This window comes from Mesocricetus auratus, unplaced genomic scaffold (genome assembly GCF_017639785.1).
Source record: "Mesocricetus auratus isolate SY011 unplaced genomic scaffold, BCM_Maur_2.0 Super-Scaffold_100037, whole genome shotgun sequence".
NCBI classification, from domain to species: domain Eukaryota; kingdom Metazoa; phylum Chordata; class Mammalia; order Rodentia; family Cricetidae; genus Mesocricetus; species Mesocricetus auratus.
Window position 1 is genome coordinate 10,861,054 of NW_024429215.1, and position 15,568 is coordinate 10,876,621.

General features: G+C 44.6%; 1 protein-coding gene across 1 annotated transcript; it reads right to left on the reverse strand.

Annotated features, from left to right (window-relative positions):
- Positions 1-1,977: 1,977 nt before the first annotated feature.
- LOC101834943 (zinc finger protein 883) lies at positions 1,978-15,290 on the reverse strand. The gene is made up of 4 exons (XM_013124925.3): positions 15,068-15,290; positions 14,446-14,484; positions 11,741-11,867; positions 1,978-4,608 (listed from the first exon to the last, which is right to left on the reverse strand). Exons 1-4 carry the CDS (start codon positions 15,152-15,154, stop codon positions 2,819-2,821), a joined length of 2,043 nt encoding a protein of 680 aa, XP_012980379.2. The 5' UTR covers positions 15,155-15,290; the 3' UTR covers positions 1,978-2,818.
- Positions 15,291-15,568: the final 278 nt, after the last annotated feature.

The following is a 15,568-nucleotide window of genomic DNA, read 5'->3' on the forward strand; positions in this document are numbered from 1 at the left end:
AGCTAGGGCAGGGGTTCTCAACCTTCCTAGTGTTAATACCCTTTAGTACAGTTCTGCATTTGGTGGCGACCCCGCCATCATAAAATTATTGTGTTGCTACTTCATAACTATAATTTTGATCTTGTCATAAATCATAAATATCTGATATGCAACCCAAAGAGGTCATGGCCCACAGGCTGAGAACCACTTACCTAGGGGCTGGGTATAACCTTCAAAAGACCTGCTCCTAGTGACTGACTCCTGCCACCTGGGCCTCATCTAAAGATTCTACCATTTTCCAAAATAGCACCACTATCTGGCAAGCAGGTTTTTAAAACATGGGAGGCATTTCAGCTCCAAATCTCAAAATTCAACTCCTGGCTCCTCAAGGCTCATCGCTGTCTCATGAAGCACAATGCATTTAGCTCCACTTCAAGAATCTCCAATCTTACCAGTCCCTGTACTGTTCAGAAGCTCAGGGTTTCTTCTGAGATCAAAGGTGAACTCTTAACTGAGCCAAATAAAGCCAAAAAGGTGGTTATGTTACGTTCCAACTACAATGGCACACAGTAAATATTCCCATTTCAAAAGGGAAGGAGTGGGCCATAGAAGGGGAGAGAATCAAAGGACAGCAAACAACAAACAAAAAAACCTGAACGGAAAACACTAAACCCTGCAGCCCTACTGCCAGAGTCAGGATCACACGCTGCTATCACCCGAGGTTGAACAGACTTGAGCATGCCTACTCCTAAGGCCTTGCTATTTGTAGCCCATATAGCCTCTATTGGGCTGGTTCCACTTGCTGCTGATAGTTTTTTTTGTCAGACATCCCATGTTCCTGACATGCACCATGCAATTAAGTGTTAATTTCTCAAGTTCCCTGTCAGTGACACTTGAGAAAACGGACCCTGTGACATGCCAGTTAGCATCACAGGCTATTCATCGGAATCGGTGGAAGCCTCCATGACATTGTACCTTCCCTTCTGCCTGCCTGTAAAAGGAGCAGCATGTCAATGGTATTAATAGGGCCAGCCCAAGCCTCCTGGGTCCATAGTTGCAGTGGCCTGCACAGGGGGAGCAGGACCCAGGAAAGCATCTCCCTAAGTAATTCTTTACCCAACCTTAACAGCACCCTTTGAAAGGGAAATTATTTTCCACCAGTTTGTAGTTCAACAGCCTAGAGCCTTCAAGGTATTTTTTTCTATGCCCTAGTAATGAAGTGTTTGGCTTTTTTTTAATGGTTCCCATTAGCAACTATGGCTGCTCTGTCTGCAGCTGCAGCGCATTCTGCTCCTGGCAAAATTGCATTCTTTGGGGTCTCCGTGCTCTGCTTTTTGCTGATGTTTCTCAGAGTAAATCCTGCTATAAGCAGCCAGAAATAATTATGTCACAGTCTGAATTTAGGCTCGGTTAAATTTTCAGGATGCAAGATATGGGCAAATTATTTTCCAGAGTGCCACACCCATGGTCTCTGTCTGTTTTCATATAAAAACCCTACCTGTCAACTAATCAAAGCCCATATTACTGTACCAGTTATTGTTTCTATTTGGCTCCCCTAATTTCACAAGTGACAAATGACACCAGGAATCATGGATATGGCTCTATGCAGCTCAGTGAAAAGGTTGCCTTCAACGGTCTAGGGCATCATGTCAGATCACGTGGGAATGGCGGAATAAATTTAAGTTATTGTAAGAGCACTGAATGCTGTTGTTCTAACAGCTGACCTCAACTTCAGGGTAGCCTTTGGTCTAAACAAAAACAAATCACCCTTCTCCCAACAACAAAGGCATTGAGGCCCAAAGCTAGGACTGAACACCTGCTTTGTCCCACTAAAGGTCTTGGAGAGCAACATAAGCCACTCTTTCCCATGACCGTACCCCCACTGAGACATGAGTGGAGCTGCCTCAAAAAAAAACTGTTCCAGTTTACATAACCAGGGCCTACACAGTAGTATTTTACCCACCCAAGGCTGTGAATAAAAACTCGATTAAAAGCACATGAAAAAAAATAAGGCCTTTATTATTGCACGAAACAGCAGGAAGTTACTGGCTAGTGACCTTGGAGTATGTAAACAGTAACCTGAACATTGTGAGACAAAGAATGAAAAAGAGGATAATGCTTTCTGAAGCCTCCAGCCAAAGGCAGAGCAGGTTATTTTAGGCAAAATATAGACCAGGAAAAGAAAGGGGGGGGGTTAATGTCATTTGCAAGGCACAGGCAATTGAGGGTTTCACTAGGGAAGACTATGGGCATGTTGAGGGTTGGATTATGCACTCAGTACGAGGTGCAAGAGATGCTTTCTAGGAGACACTATGGCAGTTATTTACCTCTGGCAAAGGAGACAGATTCTGGGATGGGCAGGGTACCACCAGTACAAATTACTCATGCCTGGAACTCATGTAGCACTTCACCCCTTGGCAGACTCTAGTCTGCTACAGTGAACAACAATACAACACTCTTGGGAGGTTTAAGGATGTTTTCAAGTGTAGGCTTTCAGGAGCTGTGATGGTCCACCTAGTGTTGAAGGATTTCCCACATTTTCTGCCTTTCTTTGACTTTTTTTTTTTTTTTTTTTTTTGGTGTTAGAAGATGCTACAGGGTTGTTTGTCTAAGATGTCCCTCATTTGCTGTATTTTGACTTTTTTTTTTTTGGTGTTAGAAGATGCTACAGGGTTGTTTGTCTAAGATGCCCCTCATTTGCTATATTTTGACATTTTTTTTTGGTGTTAGAAGATGCTACAGGGTTGTTTGTTCTAAGATGTCCCTCATTTGCTATATTTTGACATTTTTTTTTTTTGGTGTTAGAAGATGCTACAGGGTTGTTTGTCTAGGATGTCCCTCATTTGCTGTATTTAGAAGGTCTTTCTCCAGCGTGAAGTAACTGATGCCGAGTGAGGGTGGATACTTGGCTAAAGGATTTCCCACAGCGGTCACATTCATACGGCCGTTCCCCAGTGTGAATTCTGCTGTGTTGAACGAGGTTGGTAGTTCGGCTGAAGGTTTTCCCACATTCTCCACACGTATAAGGCCTTTCTCCAGTATGAACCCTCTGGTGTTTAACCAAGTCAGCTCTCCGGCTAAAACATTTCCCACACTGATCACACCTGTAAGGCTTTGCTTTAGTGTGGATTTTCTGATGTTCCGCAAGATTGTAGCTTTCCCTGAAGAACTTCCCACATTTGGCGCACTCATAAGGCCTTTCCCCAGTGTGAGTTCTTTGATGCCGATCAAGTCTGGATTTGTATTCAAAGGCTTTCCCACACTCCTCACATTTATAAGGACTTTCTCCTGTGTGGACTCTCTGGTGTCTAACCAGGGTGGCTCTTTGCGTATAAGATTTCCCGCACTGCTCGCACTCATAAAATTCTGTTGTAGTGTGAATCCTACGGTGTTCAATGAGGTAGAAATATTGCTTAAAGAACTTGCCACACTCCCTACACTCGTAAGGCCGTTCTGAAGTGTGGGTTCTCTGATGTTTCATGAGGGTGGCTCTCTGACGGAAGCACAGGCCACATTCCCCGCATTCATAGGGCTTTTCTCCAGTATGAATTTTGGAGTGTTTAATGAGGTTGGCACTTTGGCTGAAGGATTTCCCACACTCTTCACAATTATAGGGCTTTTCCCCAGTGTGAACTCTCTGATGTACGGTAAGAGTGGCCTTGTGACTAAAAGATTTTTCACACTGTCCGCATTCGTAAGGCTTCTCTGTAGTGTGAGTCCTCTGGTGCGTAATCAGGCTGACGATTTGTCTAAACAGTCTTCCGCAGTCTCCACATTCATACGGCCATTCTCCAGTGTGCGTTCTCTGGTGCCGAAGAAGACTAGAATGACACCCGAAGGCCTTCCCACAGTCCACGCACTCGTAAGGTCTTTCTCCACTGTGGACTCTGCAGTGTTCACTGAGGTTGGAGCTTTGACAGAAGGACTTTCCGCATTCACCGCACTTATATGGTTTTTCTCCAGTATGACGTCTCTGGTGAATTCTAAGGGTGGCCTTTTGGCCAAACAGTTTTCCACAGTCATGACACTCATACGGTCTCTTCTCAGTTGGGTCTGTCCGGGATGGTACGCGTGTGTACGTGTTCAAATCTTGCTTACAGTTGCTAGATTCAACCCCTTCCCTTTCACCACCAACTCTCTGGTACTCAAGAAGCATGTGTTGGGGGCTGGGAGATTCCTTAAATTCATCTGACTTAGAATTCTTTTTATCACCGTGGAAAGCCTTGCCACGCTTAGTTTTGTTTTGCTTCTCACCTTTGGGAGTGGCCTGGGGCTGGAGAAGATTGCACACAGCTGGGAAGTTCTCTCCAATCTTACTACAGATGGGAGGATTCTCTGATACATGGAATACGCAGCTCTTCACGAGGGAGTCCGCATGGCTCCTTAAACAGTTCTTGGCTCTAGGATGCTTCTGGTCCAGGAGGTTTGCGCACACCTCAGTCAAATACGGTTTCTGCCCAGGTAGGTCATTCAGATGCAAGATGTCTTTCAGGACTGTGACACAGATGTCAGAAGGATGAGTCTTCTGTTTGGGTAGATCCTCCTTCGGAACCCTGATGTGTGGTTCTTCAGCTGGTGACACACTCGGTGCACAGGTTGTTTCTTCAGTCTCGGCTTCATGCCAACAAACTGAAAGCACAGAAAACATTGTCACGGTCGTAGGAATTACCAATTATGTTTTAAATTTATTCTCCTTATTGAACTCACCAGGAAGAGTGGTTATTATATTTAAAATTTTTATATACTTAGCTTTATATTCAGATCATCTTAAGGTCTCCAGGATACATGCGGAAAATATTTGCCCCAGCTTCTAGCTACTTTTATTGCAAAGATGTAAGTTGTGTCTACTGGAGAGAGGAAAAAGTGACATAAACCAATTCGATCTTTCGGGGCAAGTCTTGCTTTTCGGCAGATTTCTGCCTGAAAGACTTCCCAGTGTCCAGCAATCTGATTTTAGCCAACTCTCTACAGGTGGCTTTTATGTGTGGTTGGGGGGGGGGAGGAGGAAGGAATATCATTTAAATGTTTCTATAAAAGAGAAGAGGAAAGACTATAGAGCAAATAGCCAGTCCTTCCCTTACAGGCACCAACCTAGATGTTAAATGGAAACATTTCTTCCATGTCTGCCTCCTTACTTCCTTATAGATTTATTTCTGTATTTCTATGTATTGTGTGTTTAAGTGTGTCTGTGTATATGTGCATATACACTTAGGCCACAGAGGGTGTCAAATCAGGAGCTTGGTTGTAGATTGTGGGTAGGCTGGGAATTAAACTCCAGTTCTCTCAAAGAGTAGCAGGCCCTATGAACCATGGAATCATCTATCTCTTCTCTTTTCCTTTTCTTTTTTTGGTTCTCCTTCTCTTTCTCTCTGCCTTTCTCCTAATCTCTTCATTCCTTCATAATGTGGGTAGGGAGGCCAATTGTTAATACATAGGATAAACCTTAACTATAAAACATTTAGCTCAGCTGTAGTTAGAATAATCCAGACCCAATACTGTAAATCATGTTTTTATAGTTTGTGTATCCGTGAATAAACTTCTTTGTCCTAAATATTCCAACCATATTCTAGACTGCAAGGCCATATCCTGGCGATGGAGAGATGTCTCAGTGGGTAAGAGTGAATACTGCTCTTCCAAAAGATCCAAATTTTGTTTCCATCATCTACACTGGATAGCCCACAACCATCTCTAACTCTAGTTCCAGGAGATGCAATTTTCTCTTCTGGCCTGCAACTCAAGTGCACACGACCTGCCCTCCAATTAGTCCCTTTCTTGTATTCGAATCCTTAGCGCCCACTGTTTCCTCATGATACCCTGAATAATGTAGTGTACCCCCCTCTCAGAAATAAATCCCCCCCTCAATAACATTCACCGTTCCATGATGCCAGTCAGCCATCTCTAGAAGTTAAAATCCACAGTACATACGAATGAGGGCTGCTTGTGTGGTGGAGCATAGGCTGTTTCCTGGATCACCCCAGTTATTGCCTGATCAACACACGATACCCGACTTACCTTCTGAGCACTGGCATGCCCGTGCTTTGCTAGGTTCTTGCTTGTGTTCAACTTAAAACTGCAACAGGTCATACTGTGTGGTAAATGTCACATATTCTCAATGTACCTTTGGGCCTAAGGGCTGCAGGCCACTTGTGTGTCCCTGGGCCTGTTTGGTCCTGGGGACTATATAGTAAGGTAGGGGTAGGATGGGCTACTGCTGTAGCTGCAGGAATTGTCAGGGCTGTTGGCTAGTTGACGGGAGAAGAAAGCTCCAGAAGAAACAGGGAGGCGTGCCTCATTATAATTTAAAATAACCGAGGGTGCCATTCAACAGGCAGGCGGTGAAGGGTACCATGGAGGGCTAACGGTGGGGTACTGAGCCTCGATAGCATTCCCCAGTGACTTTATAGCACACGCTCTGCCTTTATAGATGATGGCAAAGACGGTCAGAAGGCCCCTAGTTGACATGCCTGTTAAATTATCACAACACAAAGAACTCAGGAAATAACGCTGCCGTTCCCACTGTTCTCCCAGATACAGAATCCAAACACACTGTGAGAAAGCAGAGCACCTTGGAGAGGTCGCCACTTAAAACCCAGACTGTCCCTAACACAAGGAGCTCACCACACAAGCATCGATCCAAAAGGTGCAGCGCCCAGGCCTTCTCCACTGCCTGTGCTCATCTGAGGGAAACTAAAGAAACCAAAGGTTCAGGAAGTTCAGAGCCCAGATTCATCAAACATGAATCCAAACAGAGATACACAGAAGAGGGGGGAAGATTAAAAAAGAAAAAACAATTGGTAGAGAAGATAACTATGATCAACATATGTATACATATGTATATATAGACACATATGCACATATATATGATCCTATTATTTATGTACATAGACATACATATGAATGTATATTTTAAATAAACATTAATCTGCACACAAAGGTCTAGCTCCAGATCAAGGCTGTCCTCAGACTGGCTCTTCCTCGCCTAGGATTAGTCAAACAGAACAGCACCAGTTCTATGTGGTCCGGCCCCATCACCTATATCCCAGTCACACTTGCCCAATCCAAGGCAGGATAGACTCTCACATCAGACACACAGCCAAAAAAAAAAAAAACAAAAAAAAAAACCAAGTCCACATGCCCGCGCTAAAAAACCAAAACAATATGAAAGGCCAAGACAGCGTGTCTCCCATGAAAACCACGAGGTCTGACAGAAGTGTTCTTTAATGAGAATGGCTTAGATGAATCCCAGGATGCAGAAATGAAAAGGAATCCCATCATCAGGCGTGGTGGCACACTGCCAAGAGCTTGAGGCTAGCCTGGTCTACATACTGAGTTCCAAGACAGTCAGAGGTATATAGTGAGACTCTTATCTAAAAAAATCAAAGAAAACAAAATCAGAAAACAAGCCCATAAACTTTTTGAAAAGACTTCAAGGAGTCTAAAGAAAACACAAGCAGGCACCTAACTGGATTTCAACACCATAACAATGAACACCTGAATCATGTCCAAGAAGATACAAATGTAAGGCTGGATGAAATGATGAACACAATTGAGGATTTGAAATCTGAATTCAGTAGAGAGACAGAAAACTCAAGCTGGAATTCAAAAAATTACAACCCAACGAGAAACCTAGCAAAAGCCTTACAGGTAGATAGATCAAACAGAAGACCAAATATCAGGTCTTGAAAGGTAACTCAACAAGTCAACTAGAAAACTCAATGGAAAGCCTTACAATCAGGATGGATAAAGTAGAAGGCCGAATATCAAGTGTTGAAGCAGGAGAAGTAGACCACACAAACATTGATTATGAAAAAAAATTAAAAGCTCAGGAAAGAAACATGCAGGAACTTTGGGACACCATGAAAAGTTCCAACCTCAGAACTTTATTTTTATTTATTTATTTATTTATTTATTTATTTATTGATTGTTTTTTCAAGACAGGGTTTCTCTGTGGCTTTGGGGGCTGTCCTGGAACTAGCTCTTGTAGACCAAGATGGTCTCGAACTCACAGAGTTCACCTGCCTCTGCCTCCTGAGTGCTGGGATTAAAGGCGTGCGCCACCACTGCCCGGCTTGTTTTTTTTAATTTTTAAAATTTATTTTTATTATTTTTTTAATTTTTTAATTTTAGACATGGATGAAGGAAAGAAATTTGTGGCCAATGGTATAGACCATATCTTCAGCAAGATCATAGAAAAAATTCCCTAAACTGAGAAAAGACACACCCAGATAGATACAAAATTACACAGAGCACCAGGTAGACAAGACCAGAAAGGAACCTTCGCATGGCATGTAATAGTTAAAACAACAAATATACAGAATAAAGAGAGACTACTAAAAACTGTAAGAGAAAACACACCAAGTTACATATAAAGGAAAAGCCATCAGAACAATCACTGATTTCTCAATGAAACCCAGAAGAGCCCAGAGCAGTATATTCCAAATTTAAATGACCATGACCACCAACCTAAACTACACTACTTAGGAAAACTATCTTCCCTAATTGAAGAAAGAAAATGGTGAAGGAGAAGGAAAAATATTCCGTGATGCGGGCAGGTTAAAAAAATTAATAGGCAGGGCCTCTGGCAGTGGAACCAGTATTTATCCTTAGTGTACAAATGGGCTTTGGGAACCCATTTCCCATGGAAGGCTACTCTCTCAGCTTAGATACACAGGGGAGGGCCTAGGCCCTGTCCCAAATGACATGACAGACTTTGGGAGTGGATGGGAGTGGGTGGGATGGGGGGTTGTTGGGGGGATGGGAGTAAGGGAGGGAGAGGAAACTGGGATTGATATGTAAAATAAGATTGTTTTTAATTTAAATAAAAATTAAAAAAAATAAGTCTGAAAATAAAAAGAATTCATAGGCAGCGGATCAATCCTAAACATAATATAGGAAGCAATACTTTGGAAGGAAAAGAGGAATAAGCATTACCAAGAGACACAGACAGCAAAACAATGACTGTAATCAATGGACATTTTTAAAATAACTCTTAAATATCAGTGGCTTTAATTTTCCAATTGAACAGGCTGACAGATGGATCGAGAAACAAAAATCCAGCCAGGCAGAGGCACATTCCAGGACAGCCTGGACCATTATATAGAGAAATCCTGTCTCAGCATCTCTTCCCTCCCTAAAAGAAAACAAAAACAAAACTCTTTCTGCTGTCTTCAAGGAACTAATCCCGGTTTTTACCCAGCTTTTAAAGACAGGTACTACCTTCAAGGGTAAGATTGGAAAAAAAAAGTCCAGTTAAATGGGACCAGGAAGCAAGTAGGTATACTAATATCTTATGTGTGATAAGAAGGATACTTCATTCTAATATAGGAAAAGTTTAACCAGGAAGACATCACTACCCTAAACATATATGCATCATATCTGATTTCATGCAAAGTGAATACTAGAATCAAAGACACAGAAAAGCACCAACCCACTAACAGCAGGCAGTTTTAATATCCTGCTTTCTCCACAGACAAGTCATTAGAACAAAAACACAGAGAAACATCAGCATTAAGCACATCAAATAGACTTAAGAGATATCTACAGAATATTTCCTCAAACACAAAAGCATATACATTCTAACCAGCAGCTCACAGAAGCTTCTCTAAAATAAGACTGTATCTAGGGCATAAAATAAATCTTAACAAATTCAGAAAAATAGAAATAACTCCATATATCCTATGTGACCATAAAGCAATAAAATTTAAAACTAGCAGCAACAGATGCACAAATTCAATGGAATTGAATGTACTATTGAGTGTTGGGCAGACAGAAGAGAGGAGAGGAAGAGAAAGGAGGAAGAGAAAGAGGAGGAAGAGAAAGAGGAGGAAGAGAAAGAGGAGGAAGAGGAGGAGGAGGAGGAGGGGAAGGAATTTCTCAGAACTACATGAAAATGAAAATACAACACATCAAAACCTCTAGGACATATTAAAATTGTCCTACGAGGAAAGTGTATAACTCTAAGTGCCTGCCTTAAAAACAATCAGAAAGAGCTCAAATTGATGACTTAATGAAAGCAACTCAAGAATTTAGAAAACGCAAGTACAATACAAACCCAGATCAGCAGCTGGCAAGAAATAAAAACCAGCAAAGACATTCAGAACATTACAAAAGAATACTAAAAAAAAAAAAAACTGCATATAAGTGGGAGCATTTTTTTTAACTATGTGATCTATTTGAACTCTTGCTAGATACACTGAATCATGGGACACCAGCTGCTACCTGGGAAGAGAGAGACTTGGTTCTTGGTGTTATGAAAACCTAGGGTTTTTTTTTTTTTTTTTGGTTAGTATGTAAGGTACTTTTTTTTGGTTAGTATGTAAGTTACTTTCCATTGCTATGAGTAATCACAATGACCAAGGCAACTAATAGAAGGAGGATTTATTACAGTTCCAGAGGGATAGGAGTCCATGATGGCAGAGACCAAATCTCAGACTGCCAGCAGGAGACGTTTCACATAGCACACTTAATATCATAACACTGTTAGACACACTGCAGATTCCTGAACACAACCCGGGTGTTACACCCTGCATCAGCTGTTACTCACTCATCAGGAACAGGCAACTGTTGTGACCATCTTGACATGTCCACCTCGTGAAAGGAACCAGGACTTTCTCCCAACCCCAAGTTGTTTAACTACACAGGAAATAATGTAAGTCTTCAAGAAAAGACAGATGAGTGATTCGTTAAAAAAATCAGTATTTTAGAGAGGTCTAGATAGAGGTCTTGTACGACAGTCTATAGTCCATGTAAGCACCAAGCATCCCAACATGTGAAATTCCTGAAGGAGGCAGCTATCAGACACCACCTAGGACTTGGCAGAACTTGGAGACAAAGGAATTATGGATATGAGCGTGGCCATCTTGCCAAGGAAGGGACAATGTCACTTTAGAAGCTGTGGTTAATGTTAACGGTCAACTTAACACAGTCTTGGATGATCTGGAAGAATGGCCCTCTGGCATGTCTGTGGGGGGACTGTTGTGGTTGTGTTAATTGAGTGGAGGACCTGCCCATTATGGGTTTCACCATTGCCTGGGCTTGGGATTCTGGATTACGAATGAGAAAATGAGCTGAACCCTGGCACGCATTAGGTCATTGCTCTCTACTCTTGGCTGTGGATGCGATGCAACCAGTTTTCTCAAACCCCCACTGTTGCGACTTCTCTGCCACGATGGGATGCAATGTGTTGAGTAAAACCTCCCTCATGTTTCTTTTGTCAAGGTATTTTGAAGGCAAGGATGTAATTTATATCAGTAGACTCAAGTCAAGATAAATGATAAATGATAAATGGGTGTTTATTGGGGGATGATTACACACACACACACACACACACACACACACACACACACACACACACACACACAAAACCCCAAAGAACTGCCAGAGCATTTTCCTGCTGCTCCTACCGGTAGGATCAGCTGACCCAACAGAAAAAGTGAGCAAAGGGACAGCCATGTCTCAAGCTCCTCTCTTTCTGCTGGAGCCACAAGGGGTGTGGCCGCCGTTTCAGGTCCACACACTCATTACCCTGAGTGCAGGGTGTCTGCCACCCAGACATTTTGAAGAGTGCTCTGGGGGGGGGTGGGGCACGTGTCAGGTCTGCTTAGGGTGGTCCACATAGCTCAGCACTGACACCCATGAGGCACCTGCCCAGAAACTAGGGAAGCTCCCAGGGCCTGTAAGTTTGGCTGCAGAAATGGCCGAGCTGGTTCTAGGAGTAAGAGACCGGTGGGAACCAAGACACGGGAGGTTACGGGCGCCTTACCCAGGGAGGCTGTAAGTGCTAAGTTCTCCAGCATCACATTGAGATACAGGAGCCTCTGAGCTTCATCCAGGAGCTCCCATTCTTCCTGGCAGAAGTACACGGCCACATCCTCAAAGGTCACACAGCCCTGTCATGACGGGGACAAGTCACTCAATGAGCAATTTCTTTTAAGATTCCTAGTTTGCTCACCCACCCGTCCTCCCTTTGCTTACTCTTCCCTGGAGAAGCTAAAAAGCCGACACACTGAAGCCCAGCTGTGACTTCATTCCCAGATCACCCTGACCTCCCGGTGCACCCAGAGAAAGGTGAGGAGGGAGTAGCTATGCATTTTGGACCTGCCAGCAACAAGGCTATCGAAACTTCTTTTGAGGCCACAGGCCCTTAGGATAGAGATAATAGAATATAAGAACTAACGGCTTTTTGCCCTAAGCAACAGACGGTAAGTTTTGACTCTTCTGAAACAGCCCATTTGCCTTTGCATGTGGTGGGTCTCTCTGTGCTTGTTATATCACAGAGAGCAGGAGTGAGTGGGGATTACCCACTCTTATCCCAGCCAGTACTATTACAGCTGCTTCCTGGCTCACAAACCAAGCCAGTAGGTCCTATTTCAATGGTTTCCTTGCTCCTGGACAGAAGCTGAGCCTCATTTGCTATTGAAGGGGTATGAGAGGCCTGCCAACCAATAGAAAGGTGTGTGTGTGTGGGGGGGGGCAGGGAACCCTGAGCCCACCATAATTGCACACACATTTAGAGATAATGGTTCTGATGTCCCTCTCCGCCTACTTGAAGAATTTGGAAAACTTATCAAGCAGGCTTTGTTCTGCTCAGAGCTCTTTTCCCGTCTTTAACCCTTTAGCTGACAGAGACACCTCACAAAGTCTAGCTGGCCTGACTTGGGTCAAGCAATTTTCCTAGGGCTCCCCCCAGAAACAAGTAAGACTTTGCCTGCCACCCGCATCTCAGGACCTACGGGTGTCGAGCAAACATTTCCCATTGCTGTGTGTTTCTTCTTACTCCATACCGCACTGTCATAGCTACCTCAGATCCTAAATGCCACACCACAGGCGTCCCCTTGGGCTTTGTTTAGCAGAAGATATCTAGAGAAAGCTTCCTAAATAGAGGTTAGATGATTTCTAGTGTCTGAGGTCACTGCCATCCCCTCTCAATGCCTTTATGGCTGGTTCTGTTCTGTTCTCTGCTCCAAAGCCAGCCACCGTCATGACTTGGGGAATGACAGGTTGGTTTTCCACTTGTGTGGTAATCACCTCACCAGTCACAGGCGTCCTCTAACTAAACAATGAATGTCTAGCCACAGAAGCCCTTCTCTCCAGACATACTGACCCTCCCAGATGAACACCTGTGCCCCTGAGCGCTCCATCTTTCTGACTGAAACTTTTCAGACAGGGCAACGGTCCCTCCTAAGTGCTGGTGAGGCTGGTACGTGTGCGCATAGACACTCATGCTAGCCACGGTGATATGTTACCTCAGTGATTCCAAGTTTGTGTTTGTCTTTTTTAAAATCTGAGTTGAGTTCCACGCCTCCTACGGAAGCCTTGACCACCCACCAGATCAGCTACCTGGTTCCTACAGCTCCTGCACTCACTCAGGCTGTGCTAACGATGCCTGTGCTCCGGGTAGATGCACAGTTACCAGATCTACACCCTCACTTTCCTGCTAATGGCATTACTGTCCAGATCCGGTTCCTTCTGGGTGTAACGGGGCACACACACTTAGGAGGCTGAGAGGCTGGGGTACCAGTTGACCTGAGGAGGTGAAAACCAGCCTTTCGAACACGAAGGAGTGAGGAACAAAACAAACAAACAAACAAAAACAAAAAAGACCCAATTCTATTTCCCAACTGAAAGTCAACTTATGGCTCAGGGAAACCCATAGGCCTTCACCATCTGGGATGCCTCTGTGATTAATCTTCCCCAGCGTTTAGACCTGTGTTACTAGCTACCGACTTACGCTTGTACTATGGGTTTTGAAAACTCAATATCCTTCTTTTCTGTATGTATGCATGTATGTATGTATGTATGTATGTGTGTGTGCATGCATGTATGTATGTGTGAGTGTTCATGGGTGTGAAACAACATTCATGTGGAGTGTGGAGGTCAGGAGAACTAGATGGAGTTGGTCTACTCCTCCCACGGTGTGTCCTGGGGTTGGTTTGGTTCAATTTGTCATGCTTGGCGCTAAGCGCCTTTACTCTCTCACCTACCAGGCTGGTGCTGTCTCTCCCTCTTCCTTAGGTTTATTCATTTTTCAGTGCGTGCATGCGTGCGTGCATGCGTGCGTGCGTGTGCGTGCGTGTGTATGTGTGTGTGTGTGTGTGTGTGTGTGTGTGTGTGTATACTCATGGGAATCAGAGGGCAATTTGCAGGGGTCAGTTCTGTCTGTCTACCGTGTAGTTTCTGGGGATTGAGTTAGGTCCTCTGGCTTGGTGTCGAGTGCCTTTACTTGCTGAGCCATCTCATCAACCTCTCTGTGTTTCTTAGGGTCTCACCACATCGTCCAGGCTGGCTTTGAACTGGTGATCCTCTTGCCTCTGTCCTCCCAAGTGTTGAGATTACAGGGGAGTTCCTTTTTGTTAGACTTGACATCCTGCTCTTAAGAAGCCCCCCCCGCCCCAAATGAATTCTACTGCCAACTTGAGACAAGGAGGGGGGTCACACTGGTGAGGTTCTGGAACACTCCCCACTCACCTGTGTACAGACCACATGCGTTTCTGTAGACCTGGGAATCTGTGGGAAGAAAAGTTGTAAGCGGCAAAGACCATGGTAGGCTTTCATGGGCTCAGGGCTTCCCGTGACCCCTGTCCAGCCCCAGATCTCCATGACCTTTGAATTTCTAAGCTATCTCTAAACTTTAGTGCCCAACGCTGAGTCACACCAGCTGTGGGATGGTGCACAAAGCTTAACCTTCCCGAGGCTCCACGTTAACCCCTTCCAACCCGGTTAAACTCTGTGCAGCTTTTGGAACATTTTGAATAGCCTCTGACAGCGTTCAGTCCCGCTGGCTCCTAGGTCCCCGAGGACGTAGGCGGAACGCTTCACCTTGCCATTTTTAAGCTAGAATGCCTCCAGCTCAAGTGTCCAAAACATGACAATACCTATACCAGTCAATCAACCTCCTGCTAGCCCCACTCTCCCACGCGCCATTCACTAGTTACGAGAAGTGGGGATCCCACTCACGGGCTCGGCACTGCTCTGCACTCAGGGATTTCTTCCATAGGGACATAAGCTGAGCGGGGTGGGGTGGCGTTCAACAGGCTCTAGGACTCAGGTGTCTGCAGCGGGGGGGGAGCGCCCAGCATGCAGCACTCACCTGAGCCGGGTGCCTCGGAGTCGCCATCGGATTCTGCAGATGGTGCTGGGGCCCGCACACGGCCGCCACCGCTGCCGGCGGTCTCATCCGCTGTCACTCGCTGCCTGCTCGCTCTCTTACCTTGAGTCCAACTTGGCGATGCTAAAGCTCAGATTCCTCCAACAATCTACCCAAAGGGAAGTTAAACCACAGACAGACAAGGACGCACTGTAGGAAGTCCCGCCCAGTGCCAGTTGGTTCTGCAAGTCCAAAACTGCTCTCTCTGGCTCAGCGTTTGCTACTCGCCTCCTGGCATTATGGGTAATGTAGTTCCTACTGCTCAGGTCGTCAACAACGTCAAACGACGGTCCATCCTCAGAAGGATCTTTACTTATTTCTGAATATTTTTGAAGTAAAGGAAGAGTAGGGATTTTATTCGGGGAAAACACTTGAGGGAGTGCCTTTTCTAGGTTGGTTTTGGGAGAGACATTAAAGAAAGATACCATAGGATTGTGTGTGTGT

What these genes read in the sequence shown, in the direction of transcription:
- LOC101834943 (XM_013124925.3), bottom strand. Translation starts at nt 15,154, where the DNA reads ATGAGACCGCCGGCAGCGGTGGCGGCCGTGTGCGGGCCCCAGCACCAT. An exon ending in CGCATGTGGTCTGTACACAG is followed by an intron (nt 11,868 to 14,445) that starts GTGAGTGGGGAG and finishes CCGTCATGACAG; the next exon opens with GGCTGTGTGACCTTTGAGGA. An exon ending in AGCACTTACAGCCTCCCTGG is followed by an intron (nt 4,609 to 11,740) that starts GTAAGGCGCCCG and finishes CTGTGCTTTCAG; the next exon opens with TTTGTTGGCATGAAGCCGAG.